Raw genomic sequence first — 22,317 nt, 5'->3', positions numbered from 1 at the left:
CCTTTTCACTACTGTTTTATATACATGTGGACAGAACTTGTCCAACTGTGTTGTGTTAGTTGTAATACTACAGTCTGACGATGTTCCTTTTCACTACTGTTTTATATACATGTGGACAGAACTTGTCCAACTGTGTTGTGTTAGTTCCTTTTCACTACTGTTTTATATACATGTGGACAGAACTTGTCCAACTGTGTTGTGTTAGTTGTAATACTACAGTCTGATTACCTTCTGATGAGTTCCGACACCCTAGTATATCAAACCGTAGGCAGTGATTCCCACTGTACGGAAATAATCGGAGATACCGGGTATACAACGGATCCGGAAGTGACCGCTTCATGGTATATTCGTCATTGTAATTTCCTGGAATAAGCTGTAAATAATAATTGCTCAATTTCAAAAAATATTATTTGTGACCCTCTATTAAACCCTTAATTAAATCATTCCACGGGTTCACGAATTTTGAACTCTATCAAGGTTCCTATTTTGTTCCTTAGACTAATCAAACAGTCAGACAGATAAAACATGTTAAGTACCGATTTCGTTCTCAGACGATTACAAATAATTCATCCGATATGTAAATGTTATTAACCAATCGCATTTATTGTTAAAATTACCAACCTTGGACTCCCGTCGGTACTTGCAGTGTATTGAAAACGAACGATAGTAGTGTTTTAAGTATAATACCCGATGATACTCGATAAAAGCATATCATTTTATTTTATACTTACTTTACTTCTGTATAGTGTTCGGTAATAAATAAACGAGCACTGGTTACCTCAGGGGTTTCTACCCAGTTGGTACCGTTCCAGTGTTGGATGTAATAAGATCGTGTTGTTCCCATGTTTACGGCAAACCGTGTCACAATACACGTCACGAAGTGCTCTATTTGTAGGTCTACCTTTAAAAAAAGTTACAAGTGTAATACATAGCAGATGAAAACCATACGAGTACATGTGCACTCACTATCTTGAATATTAGTCAAGACGAATGTACATTTGACTTGAGGCAAGTGCAACAAAACCATATAGAGTTAAGTATAACTTTAAGTCTAACTAAAGTTGCATAAACATATACTCGTTATGATTTAGAACTATCTAATTTGGAGTTGCTATTTTATGGAGACGAAAACAGCATGTTCAAATGCCCAGTTAACTCTCTCCAAACATAGGCATCTCAGCAACATAACTTGTCAAATATTTGGTACTGGTTGAACATGAGTCAACAGCCAATATGTTATCAACAGAAACCTTATTATACTTTAATTCTGATCCAAATGATATGAGATTATCTCCATCAGAATTTGGGTCAATGACGCATTATTGCATACAATCAGGAAACTCGTTTAAATGCGTTAGACTAATGTGCTGTGTTTGACAGGAATAGGTACAATCCCTTCATTGCACCCATCTATGTTCCCAATGCGTGGTCCGTATTCTAGATCACGTGGTGTTCCTGTCGGATTTGTACATTACATAGATATAATCTGATACCTGTATATATTTATTGCTATCGTTGTTCCGAGCACACCAGCCATGAGTGGAGTTGAAGCGGGAATTCCAAGGTTCCAGGTACGTTCCTGCTGTTGAACTGGCCGTGAAACTATCGTCCGATAACGATAGTTCAGTTATCAAATACGATTCACATGGAGATCCAGCTGAAAATATTAAATAGTATCTCTGACCCTATTTGTAGTACGGGAAATGTTGCGAGATAAGCATATCGTGTATTACATCATTTGTTACAACCTTAACACAGAATCACATGTACCAAGCAAATATACACTGATGTATTTATACCATTTTACCATTTAATTAAAAGCCAATTCAATATTTGATTTTTTTTTCTTATATAAGCAAATATTACTTACCGTAACTGCAAGTAACGTTTTCGATATATTCTGTAGAAGAAGAAATAAAGTATCAAAAATGAAATTAAATAAATCGAATCTACAATATTATCTCCCATTTCTTTTAGTAACACGAAGCAAAGTGTTAAAGCTCAATACAAACATATGTATCACCAACTTGAGGAAAGTGTACACCTCACAATTCACAAAAAACTAAATAGGGCAAAACACATCAATAATTGTCTATGACTATGGCCATTTTTAACTTAAAGGTGGATATTAAATTTAAAGATCTTAAATCTATAATATTTTAAATGATACATTTACCATCAGTGTTGTTGGAGCAGCCCAAAACATCGAACTTTATACATTTATATGTACAGTATGTGTGTGGAGTAACTCGTATGAATTGTGTAAATATTGCTTCTGGGAACATAATATAATCGTTGTGATAGTCCACCCCGTCGTCGCCGAGAAAAAGCTGTCGTGAGGAAGAAAACAAAAGTTGTGTTTACTATTGACTATAGATAACAAATGACATATTTTTTTAGCTCAATATCGTGATATTAATTCTTGACAGTAACAATCACACTATTGGCTAACAAATTCTACATTGACCTGAGTTCAAGCATTACATTTCTTTAATGATTGTGTACATAATATTACGCCAATTCAAAGGGTAAGTTTATTTTAAAAACTGTCCATACACAATCTATAAGCTGAATTAAAACTCATTTAAAAAAAAAACTACTTTGTATCGCTATTACTCGTCATTTCCATGTATATCGTTCTGGTGGATCACTACAAAATAGTTCATGGACAAGTTTTGTGAAGAGATTATACATGCATATAACAACAAATCATTTTCCTTTGATTTCACGGATCACAGTAGGATCAAAGGTTTGCAGCGCAACCGAAATGTGTGCTTTAAGATTTGTTTACCTTTGGAGATCCGGATTCCGTGATGAAGTCGAAGTTTATCCCGTCGGCACTGTAACTAACATAAAAAGTTCGAACATGAACAGCAGGTGAACATCCATCGATCACTATGGCTCGGACAATCCGACTGAACTGGAGATCAACCTGTGAGATTGAAAATGTAAATACATTACGTAGTAGATACATTATACAGTAAGTACATTGCGTGTTTATTCCACTACACTGTAGATCAAATATAATTTTGTATTATTATACGCGAAAGTTCAATGGTTTTAACTTACATCTTATTGGTGTTTATTTGACCACAATAATATTAAACGAACTAAAATAGAACTTAACTAAAATAGCTTAAGTAAAGCTACAGTACATTATGTTCTACCAATAAAGTTATCTTATTCTTCGGTAGACCTCTTTCGCTAAACTCCTCACAACTTTAAAATACCTATTGATCAAACAAAGAAAGTGACATTACGATGAAAGTATAAGAAGACGTTTATTGCATTTTTCTAAAACATTGCATGTATGTTGGTTTGAATGATTGTATTTAATCATACACGAGAGGCGTGTTGAAAAACAGAAGAGTATTAAAGGACAGGAGAAAATGTAGGGGCCAGATGCTCTTCCGATTAACTAAAGGCTACAACTGGTTCCGGTTGTTGAACGGATGATTAACTTAATCACATGATTAGTGAAATTTTCATTTCTCATTTGCTGAAAAAATTGTGCTTATTTCTTCACTCAAATCAGCAAGTAGGTAAAGAAGGGATTTTACTAGAATCTTATAAAATTTTGTAAAATTCGTGTGACCAGCAACTATTTGAAAATGGTTAGAAAATTGTCGTTAAATAGCAATTACCCTATCACTGTTTGGACAACTGGGCCCTGGTCAACGGTGATCGAACCGAACGAATCTCCTTACACTATCATTAACTGTAGAAGAGATAATCGCCTTCTAATCTACGGAAAGGGATCATTAAAATATGATTAAGCTTTTGTTTTATTTTGGTATGCTTGTTTGTTCAGGCATTTAATGAGATATCCCAGGCTTATGTGTTGAAGAACAACGACAAAGTCGAAATTTAAAACTAAATTTAAGGTATGAACCTGTACATATTCGCCAGTTGATAACGTCGCTGGTCCCCAGCCAAATATTGAAGTGAGACGCCCCATCCATGGTTCGGTGTCATAAGTAAGTAGGAATGAGGAAGCGGTGAAACTTTCGTCCCATACTGGGCTGTCCCCACTGCTTAGGTAATTCACACAATACTGGCCATCTATATGTATAATAGAGAGACATGTGTATTATCCTATCCATTTTCAATATTGTGCCATAACAGATATACAATGTATGATGATAGTAATAGGCTTACATGTATTCGTTTGCGAATTTATTTCAACAAATTATTTGTATATGTTATAGTCAAAAGGATAGAATAAAATGCAAAATTTATATATATTTTTCCTTGAGTGTCTGCAGTTTTACAGATTATTTGATGAAGTTGTATAAGGTCTCGGTTTTGATCTTACCGAAAAACTGCTCCAACGTTTCCTCTACATTTGCTGTCAAAATATATACAAATGTGATTAGTATAATAACGAATATGTTTTGGAGTATGTCAACAGTAAAGGAATGTGCGAAAAGTTTACATGATTTCTTTTTTTATATTTTGAAGTTAAAATATTATCCAAATAAGATATTTAGATACTCGCTCTCATTTGTGACGCCATCGATTATTGTAATCAAATTTTCGGTTGAAAAATATAAAATTACAAGTGTCAAAAATAACTCATGAACGTTCATTCATACATGAAACTGATTTTCATTAGAATTTATCAAATTGAATCAAATGCATGTACTTGAGTCATCTGACTTGGATTTCCCGTCGAAACAGAAGAAATGAAAATCTATGCAGTATGACGCATTTAAAAATGTTCATGACTTATTCCTAAATAATTAAAGAATACTCATTTATTATATTCATGAACTATAATGAATTATTCATAAATGTTCAGGGATTGTTCATAAATATCTCACAGGGTAATTGTCCAATAATCGATTTTGTCTTATAAAACTCATTTACTATTTGCTTGTAAATTTGTGTTCTTGTTAGAGGACAATGTAATGTAGCAGTAAATATGGCGATTCTTAGCGAATTCAATCTTTATAGAACTAAAAATACCTGTAGCGTTACATCCAATGAAATCAAACTTTAGTAACAAGGCGTTATTATGACTGCGTATATTGATTCGGACATATCTCGCTACAACTGGCTCCGGCAGGCATCGTGTGGTCTCCACGTCCCCTTGACCATCATTGGCAGCAAATAACTAAGTGTAAGGATATACATCGGGATTAGTGTGAAACAGGAACTGCAGAATCAAACTAAAATAGAATTCTGGAAATCCATTTTGGAGATTTCATATATGAGGTGTTTCGGGGCCAGCCTGCTAGTTAGGTATCATGGGTGTATCAGTTTCAAATATTTAATGTCTGGTTTGGTCAATACATGTAGATGTAAAATGTGAAAAACAATTGAATTGTCTGCTTCTGACAGGTTGGATAATTAACATTGGAATTTTATGAAAATTGTGGTAAAAAAAAACATGGCACTCCACCTTAAAGCAAGATGCTTCATATTGTAAAAATATATTCACAATTGCGTGAGGTGAGCTTCTTCAAAATTAGCCATGAATGATCGGATTTGAAAGATATCTGATCATTCATTAGTTATTCAAATTCTTGGGGTTCTACGGTCTCTATTACTATTGTCAAGGCGACTTGTAGCATTATATATGTTAGGATACAAAAGCGTACACACAACTTAACATCAAAATCAGCAATAATCGTTGGTAAATCAAACACATTTTACAGATCAGCTAGAAATTTGATATGAACGATCTTTAAAGCTGTACTTCCACTATGACCTCCTAACACTTCCTATATGTACCTATTGCATTCCCAAAGGGTTGGCCCTCTGTGTCTTAGTTTAGTCGTTTCCATTCATTATTCATTATTCTTCCATTCATTAACATTTTTTACCCTGTTTCGGTTTTGTCTCAAGATTATTTACCTGAGACCAAAAGAAGTTGTATTTCTTCATGCGCGAGGAAATACAAGCATAACCGTTTTATAGTGTTCTGACAATCACAACAAAGCCTCGCTAGATTCCACTTTCGTCCTCCGCTTGCCGAGGGGTTTATTGAGTTCAGCATTATTTTCCTTTGTCTTATCATTATAAGTTTTTATTGTTAATGCTATATTATGATACAGTGTTTGTGTTAATATGACTGAAGGCAAAGCCTTAAAGGGCGTAGCCAGATGTTTTAATATGAATCATGCATGGCATAGGAAGAGCAAAGCTCTATTTATTTATGTTATTTTCTATTTCATGTAGAAGACATAATTTAAAAATAAAAGGACGCACTTTAAACTATAGCAGTAAATGATGTAATTATTGTCTAGCATGAAGTCAAAGAAATGAACTCAAAGATTCGAATTTCTCAGTGGCCATTCAAGGCCTGGAGTGCCACGTATGCGAATCCAATGATTTCGCGCCATTTGTTGATGTTATGTGACGTCATGGTTCCTTGTACTCATCTTTGCCTTGGTGGATATTTTGATTGCATTCTATAGCTTTTAATTTTCAAAGTGTTATCATTCTTATTGAAAAAATTAATAAAAAATGTTTAATTACTCCTGTTATGCATTTGCATAAGTTAAATATATATTTAATGGGGAGAGCAGTACCAGAGCAACGCACAACGTCCCATATGAAAGAAAAAATGGCGGCCGCAAACAGAAGCTGTCAGTGTCATTTATACAATATTTTTTAAATATTTCATTTCCTGATATATAATTTAAGATATCCATTAAATTTATACATTAATTATATTGAAGGTTTTTCAATACAAATAGGCGTAACCGGATGCGCATTCACACTACTTGTTGAAGTCATCGTTTCGGTGTGTGTATACTTGCGCGACAACCCCTGCATTTACGCAAGTGTAGACGGTTTTCCGGCAGGTAAGATTATATAGTAAAGAGAAAACAGAAATGTGAATATTATAATATATACAAATGTATTGCTACCATCATGGAATGGTAGCTATTTTATCGGTCGCTTTGCCTGCCACTTTATTTGGATTTCACATGGTTATAAATAATCTGTTCAATTTGATTGGCTGGCCAAAACGATTCACGTGTGTTGATTGGTTACTTGTTGTTGAAGATTTCATGTGTGTAAGGGGTACCAGTGGGGAAATTATTGCAAGCAAACCCAGAGAAATAGTCTGTTCACTTTGATTGGCTGGCCAAAACGATTAACGTGTGTTGATTGGTTACTTGTTGTTGAATATTTCATGTGTGTAAGGGGTACCGGTGGGGAAATTATTGCAAACAAATTATCATTTGATAAACCCAGAGAATTCCGAATGTTTTTTCTTGTTGTTGGACATTCACACATGGCGGCGCTAAAGTAAAGTATAGATTTCGGAGAAATTGACGGAAATTACTCCGAGATGTCGCGATTGTATAAGTTCGGTGATTTGCCGAGTTTTGTTTACATTGTCGGGAGCGCGTGGAACCACTATATATAGCCTTACTAGTACTGTTTGCTAGATGATCATGACCTACTTGTAAATGTCCGTCCATGCTGAAACAAAGTTAGGATTGTATGCGCTTAAGTAAAGTACAGTTTTAACCGAAATGTTATGCCTTTTCTATACGTATATGTAATACACCAACTTGTCCAAGTACATGTATATCAGTATAGTGTATATTAGACGGAAAACTTGTTAGCATTAGAAAAAGACCCACTGCACCTTCTGAACAACTTTATTAAAATAAACAAAACGTTCATTTTCCCGACGTCGTCATAATTACAACGCGTTAGTTGACTATTTCTGCGCCAGATGGCAAAACTTCAACTTGTTTGGTGTTGTAACCTCATCTTTGGCTATATTAAGTTATAATTGTTTCAAAGAAACTATTATTATTTTGTTTCGGAAAGGTAGTCAAGTGGCTCTTTCATGAATATCATGAAGCTGATTATATTTTACATTGAATGCGAAAGCATTTAAATTATCATTCTTCAAAAATGAATTGTTATAAGAACTATGGCAGCTAACTATAAACAGAACAATGCGACAAGCTTTCATATAGTTGTTTCCTAATAAATAACGCTGCATGGTAGCCTTCTTAGCTTTTGAGGAAGCTAATACTTGTTGTCGGATATTATTCTCAGAAATCACACAGGGCGGCGTTACATGTACTGAGTAGAATATAAGGGTTAAGTCTAGAGAGGTTTCAAATATTCGGTGTTTTTTTGTTTTTTTTTTACATTGTCGGGAGCGCATGGAGCATCTATATATAGCCTACTCGTACTGTTAACTAGATGATCATGACCTACTTGTAAAAACTGTCCGTTATAGGCTTTACTTAGGGGATAATTGTGGATCTGTATGCGCTAAAGTAAATTACAGTTTTGATCGAAATGTTATGCTTGTGTCTATGTGTATATTATGTATTTCACAAACTTGTTCAGGTAAATGTACATGTAAAACTTGCTAGCATTAGGAAAAGGCCCACTACACCTTCTGAATAACTTAAAATAAACAAAACGTTATTTTTGATAACGCAGGTCGTATTATGATTCCCGACGTCGTCATAATTACAACGCGTTATTTGACTATTACTGCGCCATACGGCAAAACCTGGTGTTGTAACCTCATCTTTGGCCAAGGTTATCAATTTTATATGTTATAATTGTTTTAAAGAGACTTTTTTGTTTCGGAACGGTCCTTGTAGCCCTTTCATGAATATCATGAAGTTGATTATCTTTTATGTTGAATGTGAAAGCATTTAAATTATTATTCTTCAGAAATTAATTATAATCAGAACTATGCCAGCTAACTGTGATCAGAACAATTCGTCAAGGTTTCCTGTTAAAGTCTCCTAATAAATATTGCTGTATGGTAGCCTTCTTAGCTTTTTGGGAAGCAATTACTTGTCTTAGGTTTATCGGTTCATATATTCTAGGAGCAGTTTCATTTCGAGTATAAGCCATACATGTCCATTTACCTTTTCATTACCAGACGTGTCCAATACAGTTTCCCACACGGAACCGTTCATACTGTATTGTAAATTATAGGACTCAACGTAGAACACCGCATGTCCAACAGTCACTACACAGTAGACGTTTGTCACACGCCGAAAGTCTACCTATAGTGTAAAACACTTATTATGTCATACAACAGTCTACCTGTAATGTAAATCACTTATTATGTCATACAACAGTCTACCTGTAATGTAAAACACTTATTATGTAATACAAAGGTCTACCTGTAATGTAAAACACTTATTATGTACTACAATAGTCTACCTGTAATGTAAAACATTTATCATGTAATAGAACAGTCTACCTGTAATGTAAAACACTTATTATGTCATACAACAGTCTACCTGTAATGTAAATCACTTATTATGTCATACAACAGTCTACCTGTAATGTAAAACACTTATTATGTAATACAAAGGTCTACCTGTAATGTAAAACACTTATTATGTACTACAAAAGTCTACCTGTAATGTAAAACAACTATGTAATACAACAGTCTACCTGTAATGTAAAACAATTATGTAATACAACAGTCTACCTGTAATGTAAAACACTTATGTAATACTACAGTCTAACTATAATCTAAATCACTTATTATGTAATACAATAGTCTACCTGTAATGTAAAACATTTATCATGTAATACAACAGTCTATTTGTAATGTAAAACACTTATGTCATACAACAGTCTATTTGTAATGTAAAACACTTATTATGTCATACAACAGTCTATCTGTAATGTTACACATTTATTATGTAATACAATAGTCTACCTGTAATGTAACACACTGATTATGTAATACAACCGTCTATCATACAACAGTCTACCTGTAATGTAAATCACTTCTTATGTAACACAACAGTCTACCTGTAATGTAACACATTTATTGTGCAATACAACAATCTACCTGTAATGTAATACACTTATTATGTAATACAACAGTCTATCTGTAATGTTACACATTTATTATGTAATACAACAGTCTACCTGTAATTTAGATCACTTATTATATAATACAACAGTCTACCTGTAATGTAAAACACTTATTATGTAATACAACAGTCTATCTGTAATGTTACACATTTATTATGTAATACAACAGTCTATCTGTAATGTTACACATTTATTATGTAATACAACAGTCTACTTGTAATGTAAATCACTTATTAATAAAATAGTCTACCTGTAATGTAACACACTTTATTCATTGGTAACGAAACAATAGAAATATGAAACACAACAGTCTATTTGTAATATCAAACGCTTTGTCCCTAGGTATGTATAGAATAGACGCTTTGTCCCTAGGTATGTATAGAATAGACGCTTTGTCCCTAGGTATGTATAGAATAGACGTTTGATATACATCGATAGTATATCATCTCTTATTCATATCACCACAATTTAATTCAGTATAAGACTATTTCAAAACGGTGACAGTGTTGTTTGCTATATCCACGAATTCTTGTGTTCATGAAAACAGAATACAATATACATGAAATGTATCAAGAATTATTCTTTGTTTATTTATAACTGTCCATAGACTAACAACTCGAAAACAATCGTAGAATTTTTATACTATTTGTACAGGTTTACACGTCAAGAGATAAAGTCGTAGAAATCAACAAAAATCGACAATAATTCAATGGATAAATCAGAAATCGCCAACCAGAACAATGAGACATGTTGTTTGTCATATTTTAAAAGTATATGAAAATGTAATACTGTACCTGTATGTAACGATAAGTTTCACCGTATGGCGCCCAATACGAGTTACAATCCATTGAATTGGAATCTAAACGTCCTGCAAATGGCTCGTAACCTTCCAAAGGATTTTGAGATTCAAAGTAGCTGGATGCTGTTATCTGGGAATTCCGTACTCCATAGGCCTTCGTGACAAGTGAAGTACGACAGTCAGCAGCTGAAGAAATCAGTTTAGAGGTATTTCGTTAAACCTGTTATAAAACATTTTAAATCTAGTTTCCATGGCATTTACTACTTGTAAATTAGATCTTAACATGTTTTATTCAAACATGTATTATTAAGTTTTAGGTTTCATTTTGTACAATCCAATCTTAAACATTCAGTCAATATTAATGATTTTAAATTATTATAAATTATTTTGAGTTTATAAATATACATTGTTTTTTTTAGACATATAGAGACAGAGTTATGATATTTTTGCATTGTGGCATTGTGTTGAAAAGTCCTTACGGTCCTACTTTCACTTTCATTACTTTCGTAGGGTAGTTATGAGTAACATAGGTTCACTATTAACGTCTATTTACCAGGTCGCTGTTTGACAAAATAAAAAGTGACAGTTGGTCCTGACACTCTGTTGTTAAAAATCTACGTTTTTAAAGATTATTTGTTTACTTCGTCTGGCCAATATCCGATAACTTTACTGGCCAGTATCCGGTTACTTTACTGGCCAGTATCCGGTTACTTTACTGGCCAGTATCTGGTTACTTTACTGGCCAGTATCCGGTTACTTTACTGGCCAGTATCTAGTTACTTTACTGGCCAGTATCCGGTTACTTTACTGGCCAGTATCCGATACACGGCTATCCGATAACTTTACTGGCCAGTATCCGTTACTTTACCTGGCCAGTATCCGATAACTTTACTGGCCAGTATCCGGTTATTTACTGGCCAGTATCCGATAACTTAACTGGCCAGTATCCGGTAACTTTACTGGTCCAGTATCCGGTTACTTTACTGGCCAGTATCCGGTTACTTTACTGGCCAGTATCCGGTTACTTTACTGGCCAGTATCCGGTTACTTTACTGGCCAGTATCCGGTTACTTTACTGGCCAGTATCTGGTTACTTTACTGGCCAGTATCCGATAACTTTACTGGCCAGTATCCGGTTACTTTACTGGCCAGTATCCGATAACTTTACTGGCCAGTATCTGGTTACTTTACTGGCCAGTATCCGGTTACTTTACTGGCCAGTATCCGATAACTTTACTGGCCAGTATCTGGTTACTTTACTGGCCAGTATCCGGTTACTTTACTGGCCAGTATCTGGTTACTTTACTGGCCAGTATCCGGTTACTTTACTGGCCAGTATCCGATTACTTTACTGGCCAGTATCCGGTTACTTTACTGGCCAGTATCCGGTTACTTTACTGGCCAGTATCCGGTTACTTTACTGGCCAGTATCCGGTTACTTTACTGGCCAGTATCCGATTACTTTTCTGGCCAGTATCCGGTTACTTTACTGGCCAGTATCCGGTTACTTTAGGCCAGTATCTGGTTACTTTACTGGCCAGTATCCGGTTACTTTACTGGCCAGTATCCGGTTACTTTACTGGCCAGTATCTGGTTACTTTACTGGCCAGTATCAGATTAATTTACTGGCCAGTATCCGGTTACTTTACTGGCCAGTATCCGTTACTTTACTGGCCAGTATCAGTTACTTTACTGGCCAGTATCCGTTACATTTACTGCAGTATCCGTTAATTTACTGCGTATCGTACTTTACTGGCCAGTATCCGGTTACTTTACTGGCCAGTATCTGGTTACTTTACTGCCAGTATCGTTACTTTACTGGCCAGTATCCGGTTACTTTACTGGCCAGTATCCGGTTACTTTACTGGCCAGTATCTGGTTACTTTACTGGCCAGTATCCGGTACTTTACTGGCCAGTATCTGGTACTTTTTACTGGCCAGTATCGAGTATCGTTACTGGCCAGTATCTGGTTACTTTACTGGCCAGTATCCGGTTACTTTACTGGCCAGTATCCGTTACTTTACTGGCCAGTATCCGGTTACTTTACTGGCCAGTATCCGTACGTTACTGAGTATCGACTTTCTGGCAGTATCCGGTTACTTTACTGGCCAGTATCCGGTTACTTTACTGGCCAGTATCCGATTTACTATCTACTTACTGCCAGTATCCGGTTACTTTACTGGCCAGTATCCGTACTTACTGGCCATAACGGTTATTTATGGCCAGTATCCGTACTACTGGCCAGTATCCGTTACTTTACTGGCCAGCATCGGTTACTTTTCAGGCCAGTATCCGGTTACTTTACTGGCCAATATCCGATAACTTTACTGGCCAGTATCCGGTTACTCTACTGGCCAGTATCCGATAACGTAACTGACCAGTATCTGGTTACTTTTACTTTACTGGCCAGTATCCGGTTACTTTACTGGCCAGTATACGGTTACTTTTCAGGCCAGTATCAGGTTACTTTACTGGTCAGTATCCGGTTACTTTACTGGCCAGTATTTAGTTACTATAATGGCCAGTATCCGGTTACTTTACTTGCCAGTATCCTGTTACGTTACTTGCCAGTATCTGGTTACTGTACTGGCCAGTATCAGATTAATTTACTGGCCAGTATCAGGTTACTTTACTGGCCAGTATCCGGTTACTTTACTGGCCAGTATCTGGTTACTTTACTGGCCAGTATCCGGTTACTTTACTGGCCAGTATCCGGTTACTTTACTGGCCAGTATCTAGTTACTTTACTGGCCAGTATCCGGTTACTTTACTGGCCAGTATCCGGTTACTTTACTGGCCAGTATCTGGTTACTTTACTGGCCAGTATCCGGTTACTTTACTGGCCAGTATCAGGTTACTTTACTGGTCAGTATCCGGTTACTTTACTGGCCAGTATCTAGTTACTTTACTGTCCAGTATCCGTTTACTTTACTGGCCAGTATCTAGTTACTTTACTTGCCAGTATCCGGTTACTTTACTGTCCAGTATCCGTTTACATTACTGGCCAGTATCCGATAACTTTACTGGCAAGTATCCGGTTACTTTGCTGGCCAATATCTGAGAACTTTACTGGACAGTATCTGGTAACTTTACTGGCCAGTATCCGGTTACTTTACTGGCCAGTATCCGATAACTTTACTGGCAAGTATCCGGTTACTTTACTGGCCAGTATCTGGTAACTTTACTGGCCAGTATCTGGTTACTTTACTGGCCAGTATCCGGTCACGTTACTGGCCAGTATCTGGTTACTTTACTGGCCAGTATCCCGTTACTTTACTGGCCAGTATCCGGTTACTTTACTGGCCAGTATCCGGTTACTTTACTGGCCAGTATCCGGTTACTTTACTGGCCAGTATCTGGTTACTTTACTGGCCAGTATCCGGTTACTTTACTGGCCAGTATCCGATAACTTTACTGGCCAGTATCCGGTTACTTTACTGGCCAGTATCCGATTACTTTACTGGCCAGTATCCGGTCACTTTACTGGCCAGTATCTGGTTACTTTACTGGCCAGTATCCGGTCACTTTACTGGCCAGTATCCGATAACTTTACTGGCCATTATCCGGTTACTTTACTGGCCAGTATCCGATAACTTAACTGGCCAGTATCTGGTTACTTTACTGGCCAGTGTCCGGTTACTTTACTGGCCAGTATCCGATAACTTAACTGGCCAGTATCTGGTTACTTTACTTTCCAGTATCCGATAACTTTACTGGCCATTATCCGGTTAATTTAATGGGCAGTATCCGATAACGTTACTGGCCAGTATCCGGTTACTTTATTGGCTAGTATCCGGTTTCTTTTCAGGCCAGTATCCGATTTCTTTTCAGGCCAGTATCAGGTTACTTTACTGGCCAGTATCTGGTTACTTTACTGGCCAGTATCTAGTTACTATAATGGCCATTATCCGGTTACTTTACTGGCCGGTATCCTTTTACTTTACTGGCCAGTATCTGGTTACTGTACTGGCCAGTGTCCGATTAATTTACTGGCCAGTATCCGGTAACTTTACTGTCCAGTATCCGTTTACTTTACTTGCCAGTGTCTTGTTACTTTACTTGCCAGTATCCGGTTACTTTACTGCCCAGTATCTGTTTACTTTACTGGCCTGTTTCCGGTTACTTTACTGGCCAGTATATCCTGTTACTTTAATGACCAGTATCTGGTTACTTACGAGCACTGGGCGGAGTCCCTGAAAAATATTCAAAATGATTATTTTTTAGTATTGATGTTGTAGATCATACGATCAACTTAATATTTAGTCCATTGTTTTATGTCTCAGCCTCTGTAGGCACTGTTGAATTCTATTTTAAATTTATAAAAAAAGATAATATTTCCTTCAGGAATAGGAATACTTTAAGTATTTCCAATGTAGTGTACTTTATTCATAACATCTAGGCTACATCATAATATATAAGTTTAATCATGATACACCCAACGTATTTATCTATATGCTTACTCACCAGGCGTATCGCAGCACCCAATTAGATCGAAGCGGAGTGCTATGCCATTTTTCCACTTTGTAGGATATAGTCGTACGTATTGTGCCCTTATGAATGTAGGTAAAGGGTTGACGACTACAACTTCCGAGTCATTTGTATTAGCCTCAAATACCTGGAATAATGACATCATATTCAGGTTTGATATTGTTTAAACAAACCCTGACTACAGCCGCATGCAGCAAAAACAATATATAATTTTATATACATTATTAAAATAACTACAGCTAGTCTGCTCCTAAAACCTTGCTGAGAAGGCACTCGATACGAATCCTCAAAATGTTCCACATGTTTTCGCATATAAATAGCATACGGCGGAGTCTCATACGGCGGAGTGTTTCAAATTGTGCAACAGTATTAACATTCGATAAGTTAAAGTTTAGAGTGAAAGAATTTAATTCCCAAAAGGTGCTTGGAATAAATAGAGGTTCCCAAACGCGTGACTGTTTTTTATCATATTTATCAAACTCTCGTTAGTTAATCTTCAAAAATTTGAAAATTAACTTACGAGAGTTTAGATAAACATGATAAACAACAGTCACGCGTTGGGGAACTTATTTATCCCATAACTTTAGCTCTATATTTATCCTGTGGTGACCATTTTCTCGTCTTCATTCAGGGAAACTTACCACCATACATTGTGTAGTGATATCTTTCCGCCATAAAATATAGTGCCTAAACAGACAACCAATATTCTATTGTTTGATAAATTGAATAAGCAACTACCTGTTAAACAGTAAATACAATGTTATTTAAAAGAAAATGCGATATGAAAAGTAGCCCGAAGTTGAGAGCCAATCGGAATCAAGAGATTTTGAATTGACCAATTAGAGGCGCTGTAGGTGTTTACACACTGGAGTGTGTAATTTTATGACCCAGAATAACAGAAATTAGAAACCAGCAGCTAAATTCAAAACACAGTTTAATTATATATACAATATTATACAGAGATGGTTTACAATATCTAAAGTAAATGGTGGTGGTACAAGAGTAATGCGAGAATTAAAAGTGTTACTTATCTGTATGCGAATGTTCTGGTATAGTTCTTGATCCTTCCAGGTTCAGAATTCACAATAATCACAAATCCACAAAGGGAATTAATTTGTTGATTTCAAGAAATTTTATAGACAAAGGTGCTTCAAGTCAAATGGATTAAATAACAGGCATAGCCTATATAAATTCTCTCCAATGGTGGCAAAAGTAATAGTTTAAACTTACATTAATTATAGATATTATATATAAGTTTTGAAATTATTATTTTACAACAATTAAAGGGAGATAACTCTTTTGCATACTCCATTCACACATCATACATAATATAAATACAGCTATTATTTTATTACAAGAACATGTTATATTACTAATTAGACCACATGTTACTCAGATATTGACAGACAATGACCAAAAGTCCATGTGTTTATATATATCAATATGGTTATGATTTGCATAATTACTAATGGAAGTGAACAGGGAAAGTCTATGTTGGTCATATAAAGGGCATTCGAGAAAGTAGTGGGATATAGTTTCATTTTCAAAAGAACAAACACAAGATGTATCATCAGATAGATGGTCAGTATATAGGTGGGAATTAAGATTACTTAACAAGTTTCTAAGTTGACAAAGAATAATATTAGCTCTTCTATCACCTTCTGTTTAAAAAATTGGGTTGATTCAATTACAACTGGGACATCTTTATTAAGTTGGTGTTTAAAGGCTGAAAGAGAAGGAGAGGTAAAGAGATTGTTATCAGAAGTGTTAATAGTGCGACACATTAGTGGGATGAAACTATCAAAATAATTATTAGTTTTGCATATTGGCGGATTAAATATTCTTGTTTGTCTGAGACCATAGCCATTATTGTTTTGATTGTTCATGAAAGGAATTAGGACATCTTGTAAGTATTGTGGTGATAGGCCATGCATTATTTTGTACATCATTGTTAGTTTGTGTCTTCTTACTGATAGTGTTTCCCATCCAAGTTCTGTATAAAGTTTATTGTGAGATGTTCCAGACCTAAGTCCTGTAATAATTCTGGCTGCTTCTAATTAGACAGATTCTAAAAGTTCTTTTGATTGTTGAGTGCAATTATCCCATATTATATCTGCATATTTTAAGATTGGCCTAATAAATGCTGTGTAAACTTTAATTAATTACTGACGATTTACTTTATTTTTAATGAAACGAAGAATGTTTAATCTACTGTCTGCTTTTTCACATATGTTAAGGATGTGTTGTTTTCGATGCATCGTCCTTAAGTGTAAGTCCTAGGTGATTGTGTTCTGATGAGTCAGTGATTTGATTGTTTTGTAAGTTTATTGGGGGGCTGTTTTTGTTATGTTTTCTGGAAAATAGTACCGATTTGGTTTTGTTAGAGAGGTCAGTCGTTAGTGCTTGAGCTGCTTGTGCTGGGTTTTCATCTATAATTACATACAAGGAGGTGTCATCTGCAAAAAGTTTGATATTAGTTGATATCAGTGATATCTTTGATGTAGAGGAGGAAAAGAAGAGGCCCGAGTACTGATCCCTGGGGTAATGAATGTCCACAGATAATTTGTAAAGTTCCAGGCAATATGAATAAATCCACACAATGCGATGTAACAATCCACAGATAAAGTCACAATAGCTCTCCCAATAGAATCTAATATGGCGCTGTACAATTCTTGATATGTCTAATCACAGGTGTCATTACAGTTCTGATTAACTTTGGGCAATTGGAGTATAATAGCTAAACCGTAATTTAAGAATATTGGAGAACCTTCTATTTCTAGAAATATCTAACTAAAAACAGTAAACAAATAAACACATAGAAATTTCTGGAAATAGATCATTCTAGATCCCTACTTATAATCAACATGTTTACAAACATATTTTTTTATAAATGATGATATTCTAGAAAGTTCTATAACCTAAATTAAGTTTATGAACTTTATAGGATGTATTGATAATATAGCTATAGAAGTTATCTCCCTTATTTAATAACTACATGTATTTAGTGTCATACATTACACACCCCTCCTTAAAGAAAAGACACTTTTCTTGAAAAGGAAACTTTCTTGAAACACCAAATAACGTTTAAATCCTTGATAAAGTATCAGCCAGAATATTATCTTTCCCTTTGATATGTTTGGTGTCAAGATTGTACTCTTGCAAAGTCAAACTACACCTGAGAATTCTTTGATTTTTGTTTTTCATTTTCCCAGTGAATGTCAAAGGGATGTGGTCGGTGAAGACCAACACAGGCACAACTGTTGTGCAGAGATACACATCAAATTGGTTCAAGGCAAAAATCACCGCTAAACATTCTTTCGCAATGGTGGAATAATTTTTTTGGTGTTTGTCAAACTTTTTCGAGAAATAACAAATTGGATGGTCAATTTGTTCAGAACCTTCTTGCATCAAAACGGCACCAACACCTACATCGCTGGCGTCAACAAACAGTTTAAACTGTTTATGAACTGGTGAGTTTGATAGTATGGCTTTCAATTTCTCAAAGGCTGACTTACATTCGTCTGACCAGACAAATTTTACATGTTTCTTTCACAAAGCAGTAAGTAGAGGAGCTGCTATAACAGTGAAATTTTGACAAAATTTTCTGTAGTATCCAGCCATACCAAGAAATCTCATCAGCTCTCTCTTGCTTCCAGGAGTTGAAAAATCTATAATTGCTTCTACTTTGGCCTGAACAGGTTTCACCTGCCCCTTTCCTACAACATGGCCTAAAAATTCAACAGTTGCATGACAAAATTCACATTTTAGCAAGTTTACAGTCAATTTAATGGTAGTGAGTCTATGAAAGAATTCGCGAATCCCGCGTAGATGGTCTTCCCACGTGTTGTGGTAGTTGATGACGTCATCAATGTATCCATCACAGCCTTCCAGGTCTGATATCACGCTGTTAAGAAGACGTTGAAATGTTGCCGGGGCATTCTTCATACCAAACGGCATAACTTTGTACTGGTACAAACCTTGCGAGGTTACAAATGCCGACACTTCTTTCGCTCTTTCTGTTAATGGCACCTGCCAATAACCTTTCAACAGGTCAAACTTGCTAACATACTTGGCTTTGCCAACTTTGTCAATACACGAGTCAATCCTTGTAATTGGATAAGGGTCTGTTTTACTGACAGAGTTTACTTTTCTGAAGTCAGTACAGAACCGGTATGTCTTATCTGGCTTTGGCACCAGAACACATGGAGAGCTCCATTCATTTTTGCTTGGTTCAATAATATCATTGTCCAACATGTATTGAATTTCTTTCTTTAAGTGTTCTTCTTTCAAAGGATTGACACGGTAAGGATGTAGCTTGTCAGGTGGCGCATCGCCTACATCCACGTCGTGATAGATAGAATCTGTTTTGCCTGGTGTATCCGGAAACAAATGTTTAAACTCAAGTATCAGATCTTTCAGTTCATTTCGTTCCTTTTCAGATAGATGACATAGTTTCTTGTCCAAGTTCGCGAGCAAATCTGAGTTCCATAACTTAACACCACAGTCTAAACCTACATCTTGTACACCACCATCTAAGTCTAATTTACAAATATCAGCTGTACGGTTCACTTCGTGATGGTACAGAGGCCAAAGTAGCAATAGGTTAAGAGGTCTTGCTCTCTTCTCTATCTGCATATTTCTTAAGCATATTAACATGACATAATTGAGTTTTCTTGCGCCTCCCTGGAGTTTGTACAATGTAGTTAACATCATCCTTCTTTTTCTCAACAACCTATGATCCAAAATATCTAGCTTGCAAAGGCTGACCCGGTATTGGTAATAGAGCCAAAATTTTGTCACCTGGATCAAAACTTCTTGCACGGGTATCTTTATCATACCATGCTTTCATTTTGGTTTGAGTAACGGCCAACTTTTCTTTTGCAAATTCACATGCCCGTGTCAACTTTTGCTTAAAGTTAGACACATACTCTAAGAGATTCACTTTACAAAATTTTGTCTTTCAAAATTGTCAAAGGACCACGTACAGTGTGTCCAAACACAAGTTCAAAGGGACTGAAACCAAGTGATTCTTGTACATATTCTCTAACGTCAAACAACAACATGTTTATACCTTCGTCCCAATCTCTTTTGTTTTCAAAACAATAAGATCTCATCATATTCTTCAATGTCTGATGAAAACGATCTAAAGCACCCTGAGACTCTGGATGATAAGCACTTGACTTATACTGCTTGATCTGGAGCTGGTACATGACTTGTTGAAAAATACCAGACAAGAAATTTGAACCTTGGTCCGATTGAACAGCTTTTGGAAGACCAACCAGTGTAAAGAATTTAACCAAAGCCTTGACTATATTAGGGGCCTTAATATTCCTGAGTGGAATGGCTTCAGGGAAGCGTGTGGAAGCACACATAATAGTTAAAAGATACTCATTCCCAGACTTAGTTTTGGGTAGAGGACCTACACATTCTATAATAACACTACTACATGGTTCCTCAAATGCTGGAATGGGGTGCACAGGTGCCACAGGGATTTTCGGATTAGGTTTCCCTACCACCTGACAAGTATGACAAGACAATATCAGCCACATCCCGTTTCAACTTGGGCCAAAAGAAGTGATCTAGGATTCTGTTATAAGTCTTGGTCACACTTAAATGCCCTGTCATAGGTACGTCATGAGACAAACTCATAATATCTTGCCTATACCTCGGTGGGACAACTATTAGATTGACAACCTTCCAGTCTTCTTCGGGAGACACACCAGGGTGGCGCCACTTGCGCATCAACACACCTGACTTACGGAAGTAACAAACTGGGACTTTCTCAGCCTCTTCCTCACTCAAATCCCGATTACACAAAAAAGGATATTTCAGGATCTTTTTCCTGTTCTACTATAAGCTCCTCTCTAGACAAAGATGATTTACTCATCATATCAGCCAAAGAAAGTACCCTTGTTAGGAACAACTCTATCACTATCAAAGTCTACAGGATTGCTCAAAAGATCACACTTGCCCCCGACATCCTCTATATCATGAGCCAAGAAAGTATCACCTAACCCTGGACTATAATGATCCTCATCTACTGCAACATCAGAAACCTTCTTACTCCTTGAACGAGTTGCAGCACAAGAAGGGAGAATACCAGGAAGTTCCTGTTGAATAGTCTCAGCATCACCTGTTTTATCAGGGATACTGGACACTAAGGGATCTACTCTAACTTTCTCTCCAGCCAAGTCATTGCCTAAAATGAACGACACGCCGTCTATGGGAAGTTCCGGTCTAACACCAATGGTGACAGGCCCAGTAACCAGGTCTTATTCTAAATAAACACAATGGAGAGGCACATTAACAAAACCTAACTCTACACCTTGAAGCAAAACACTACTACCACAAGAGGTCTCCTCAGACAAAGGCACTACGCCGTCTAGTATCAAAGAATGGGAAGCCCCAGTATCTCGCAAAATCTTCACAGGTTTCAAGTTGGTAATATTACTAGTAAGTGAAACAAAACCTTCAGAAATGAAGGGAGAGTACTTCTCCAAGACACTATCAGACTATCAGAGCTCTTAATCTCAACAGACACTTTAGAATCTTTCAAATTATCACTAAGTTTCTGAATAGGCTTTGACATAGCTAATACAGAAGGAACTGACTGTTTACGCATTTGCTCCTTAAGCTGGGGAGAATAACATTCAGACATAGTATGCCATACTTTCTTGCAGTAATTTCAAACAGGACCAGGAGACCCCACACCTGCCCTATGATCTGTTTTAGAATCAGACTTAGTCTTATCACCTAATTTAGGTTTGTCGTTAAAAGAGCCACTAAAGGTTGGGTTCCTAGGCTGACCAAATTTACTAGTACCTGTGGTACTGTTTTTGTCTTGAGAACTGTTTTTAACAAATGAGCCTTTGTGGGTGAGAGCGTAATCATCAACCATTGTAGCTGCTTCACTAATTGTTTTAACTTTTCTCTTATCTAAATGAGTTTTTATGTTTGTGTGAACACAACGTTTAAACTCCTCTATCAACAACAATTGCCTCAATTTACCGAAATCGTCATCAATTTCTTTAGAATCACACCACCTATTAAACAATTGTTCTTTTTCTCTGGCAAATTCTACATGAGTTTGTTCATCTCTCCTTTTCGAGTTTCGAAATTTCTGGCGGTAAGCCCCAGGAACTAACTCAATAGCTTTCAAGATAGCTTTCTTGACTACGTGGTAATTTGAAAT

General features: G+C 36.2%; 1 protein-coding gene across 1 annotated transcript in view; it reads right to left on the bottom strand.

The window, feature by feature from the left end:
• The window catches only part of LOC138319059 (uncharacterized), a 68,437-nt gene that overhangs the window by 13,019 nt on the left and 33,101 nt on the right, over positions 1-22,317 (bottom strand). Inside the window, exons 2-14 of the mRNA XM_069261960.1 lie at positions 15,102-15,252; positions 14,813-14,830; positions 10,632-10,822; positions 8,868-9,008; positions 4,969-5,116; positions 4,316-4,348; positions 3,893-4,062; positions 2,792-2,932; positions 2,177-2,330; positions 1,871-1,900; positions 1,494-1,657; positions 779-901; positions 229-373 (exon numbers count right to left, since the gene is read on the bottom strand). Coding sequence (XP_069118061.1) covers positions 229-373; positions 779-901; positions 1,494-1,657; positions 1,871-1,900; positions 2,177-2,330; positions 2,792-2,932; positions 3,893-4,062; positions 4,316-4,348; positions 4,969-5,116; positions 8,868-9,008; positions 10,632-10,822; positions 14,813-14,830; positions 15,102-15,252 — 1,609 coding nt within the window. The remainder of the gene's footprint in view (positions 1-228; positions 374-778; positions 902-1,493; positions 1,658-1,870; positions 1,901-2,176; positions 2,331-2,791; positions 2,933-3,892; positions 4,063-4,315; positions 4,349-4,968; positions 5,117-8,867; positions 9,009-10,631; positions 10,823-14,812; positions 14,831-15,101; positions 15,253-22,317) is intronic.

Source organism: Argopecten irradians, chromosome 3, assembly GCF_041381155.1.
Source record: "Argopecten irradians isolate NY chromosome 3, Ai_NY, whole genome shotgun sequence".
Taxonomy (NCBI): Eukaryota; Metazoa; Mollusca; class Bivalvia; order Pectinida; family Pectinidae; genus Argopecten; species Argopecten irradians.
This window is presented reverse-complemented; position numbering and strand designations above follow the sequence as displayed.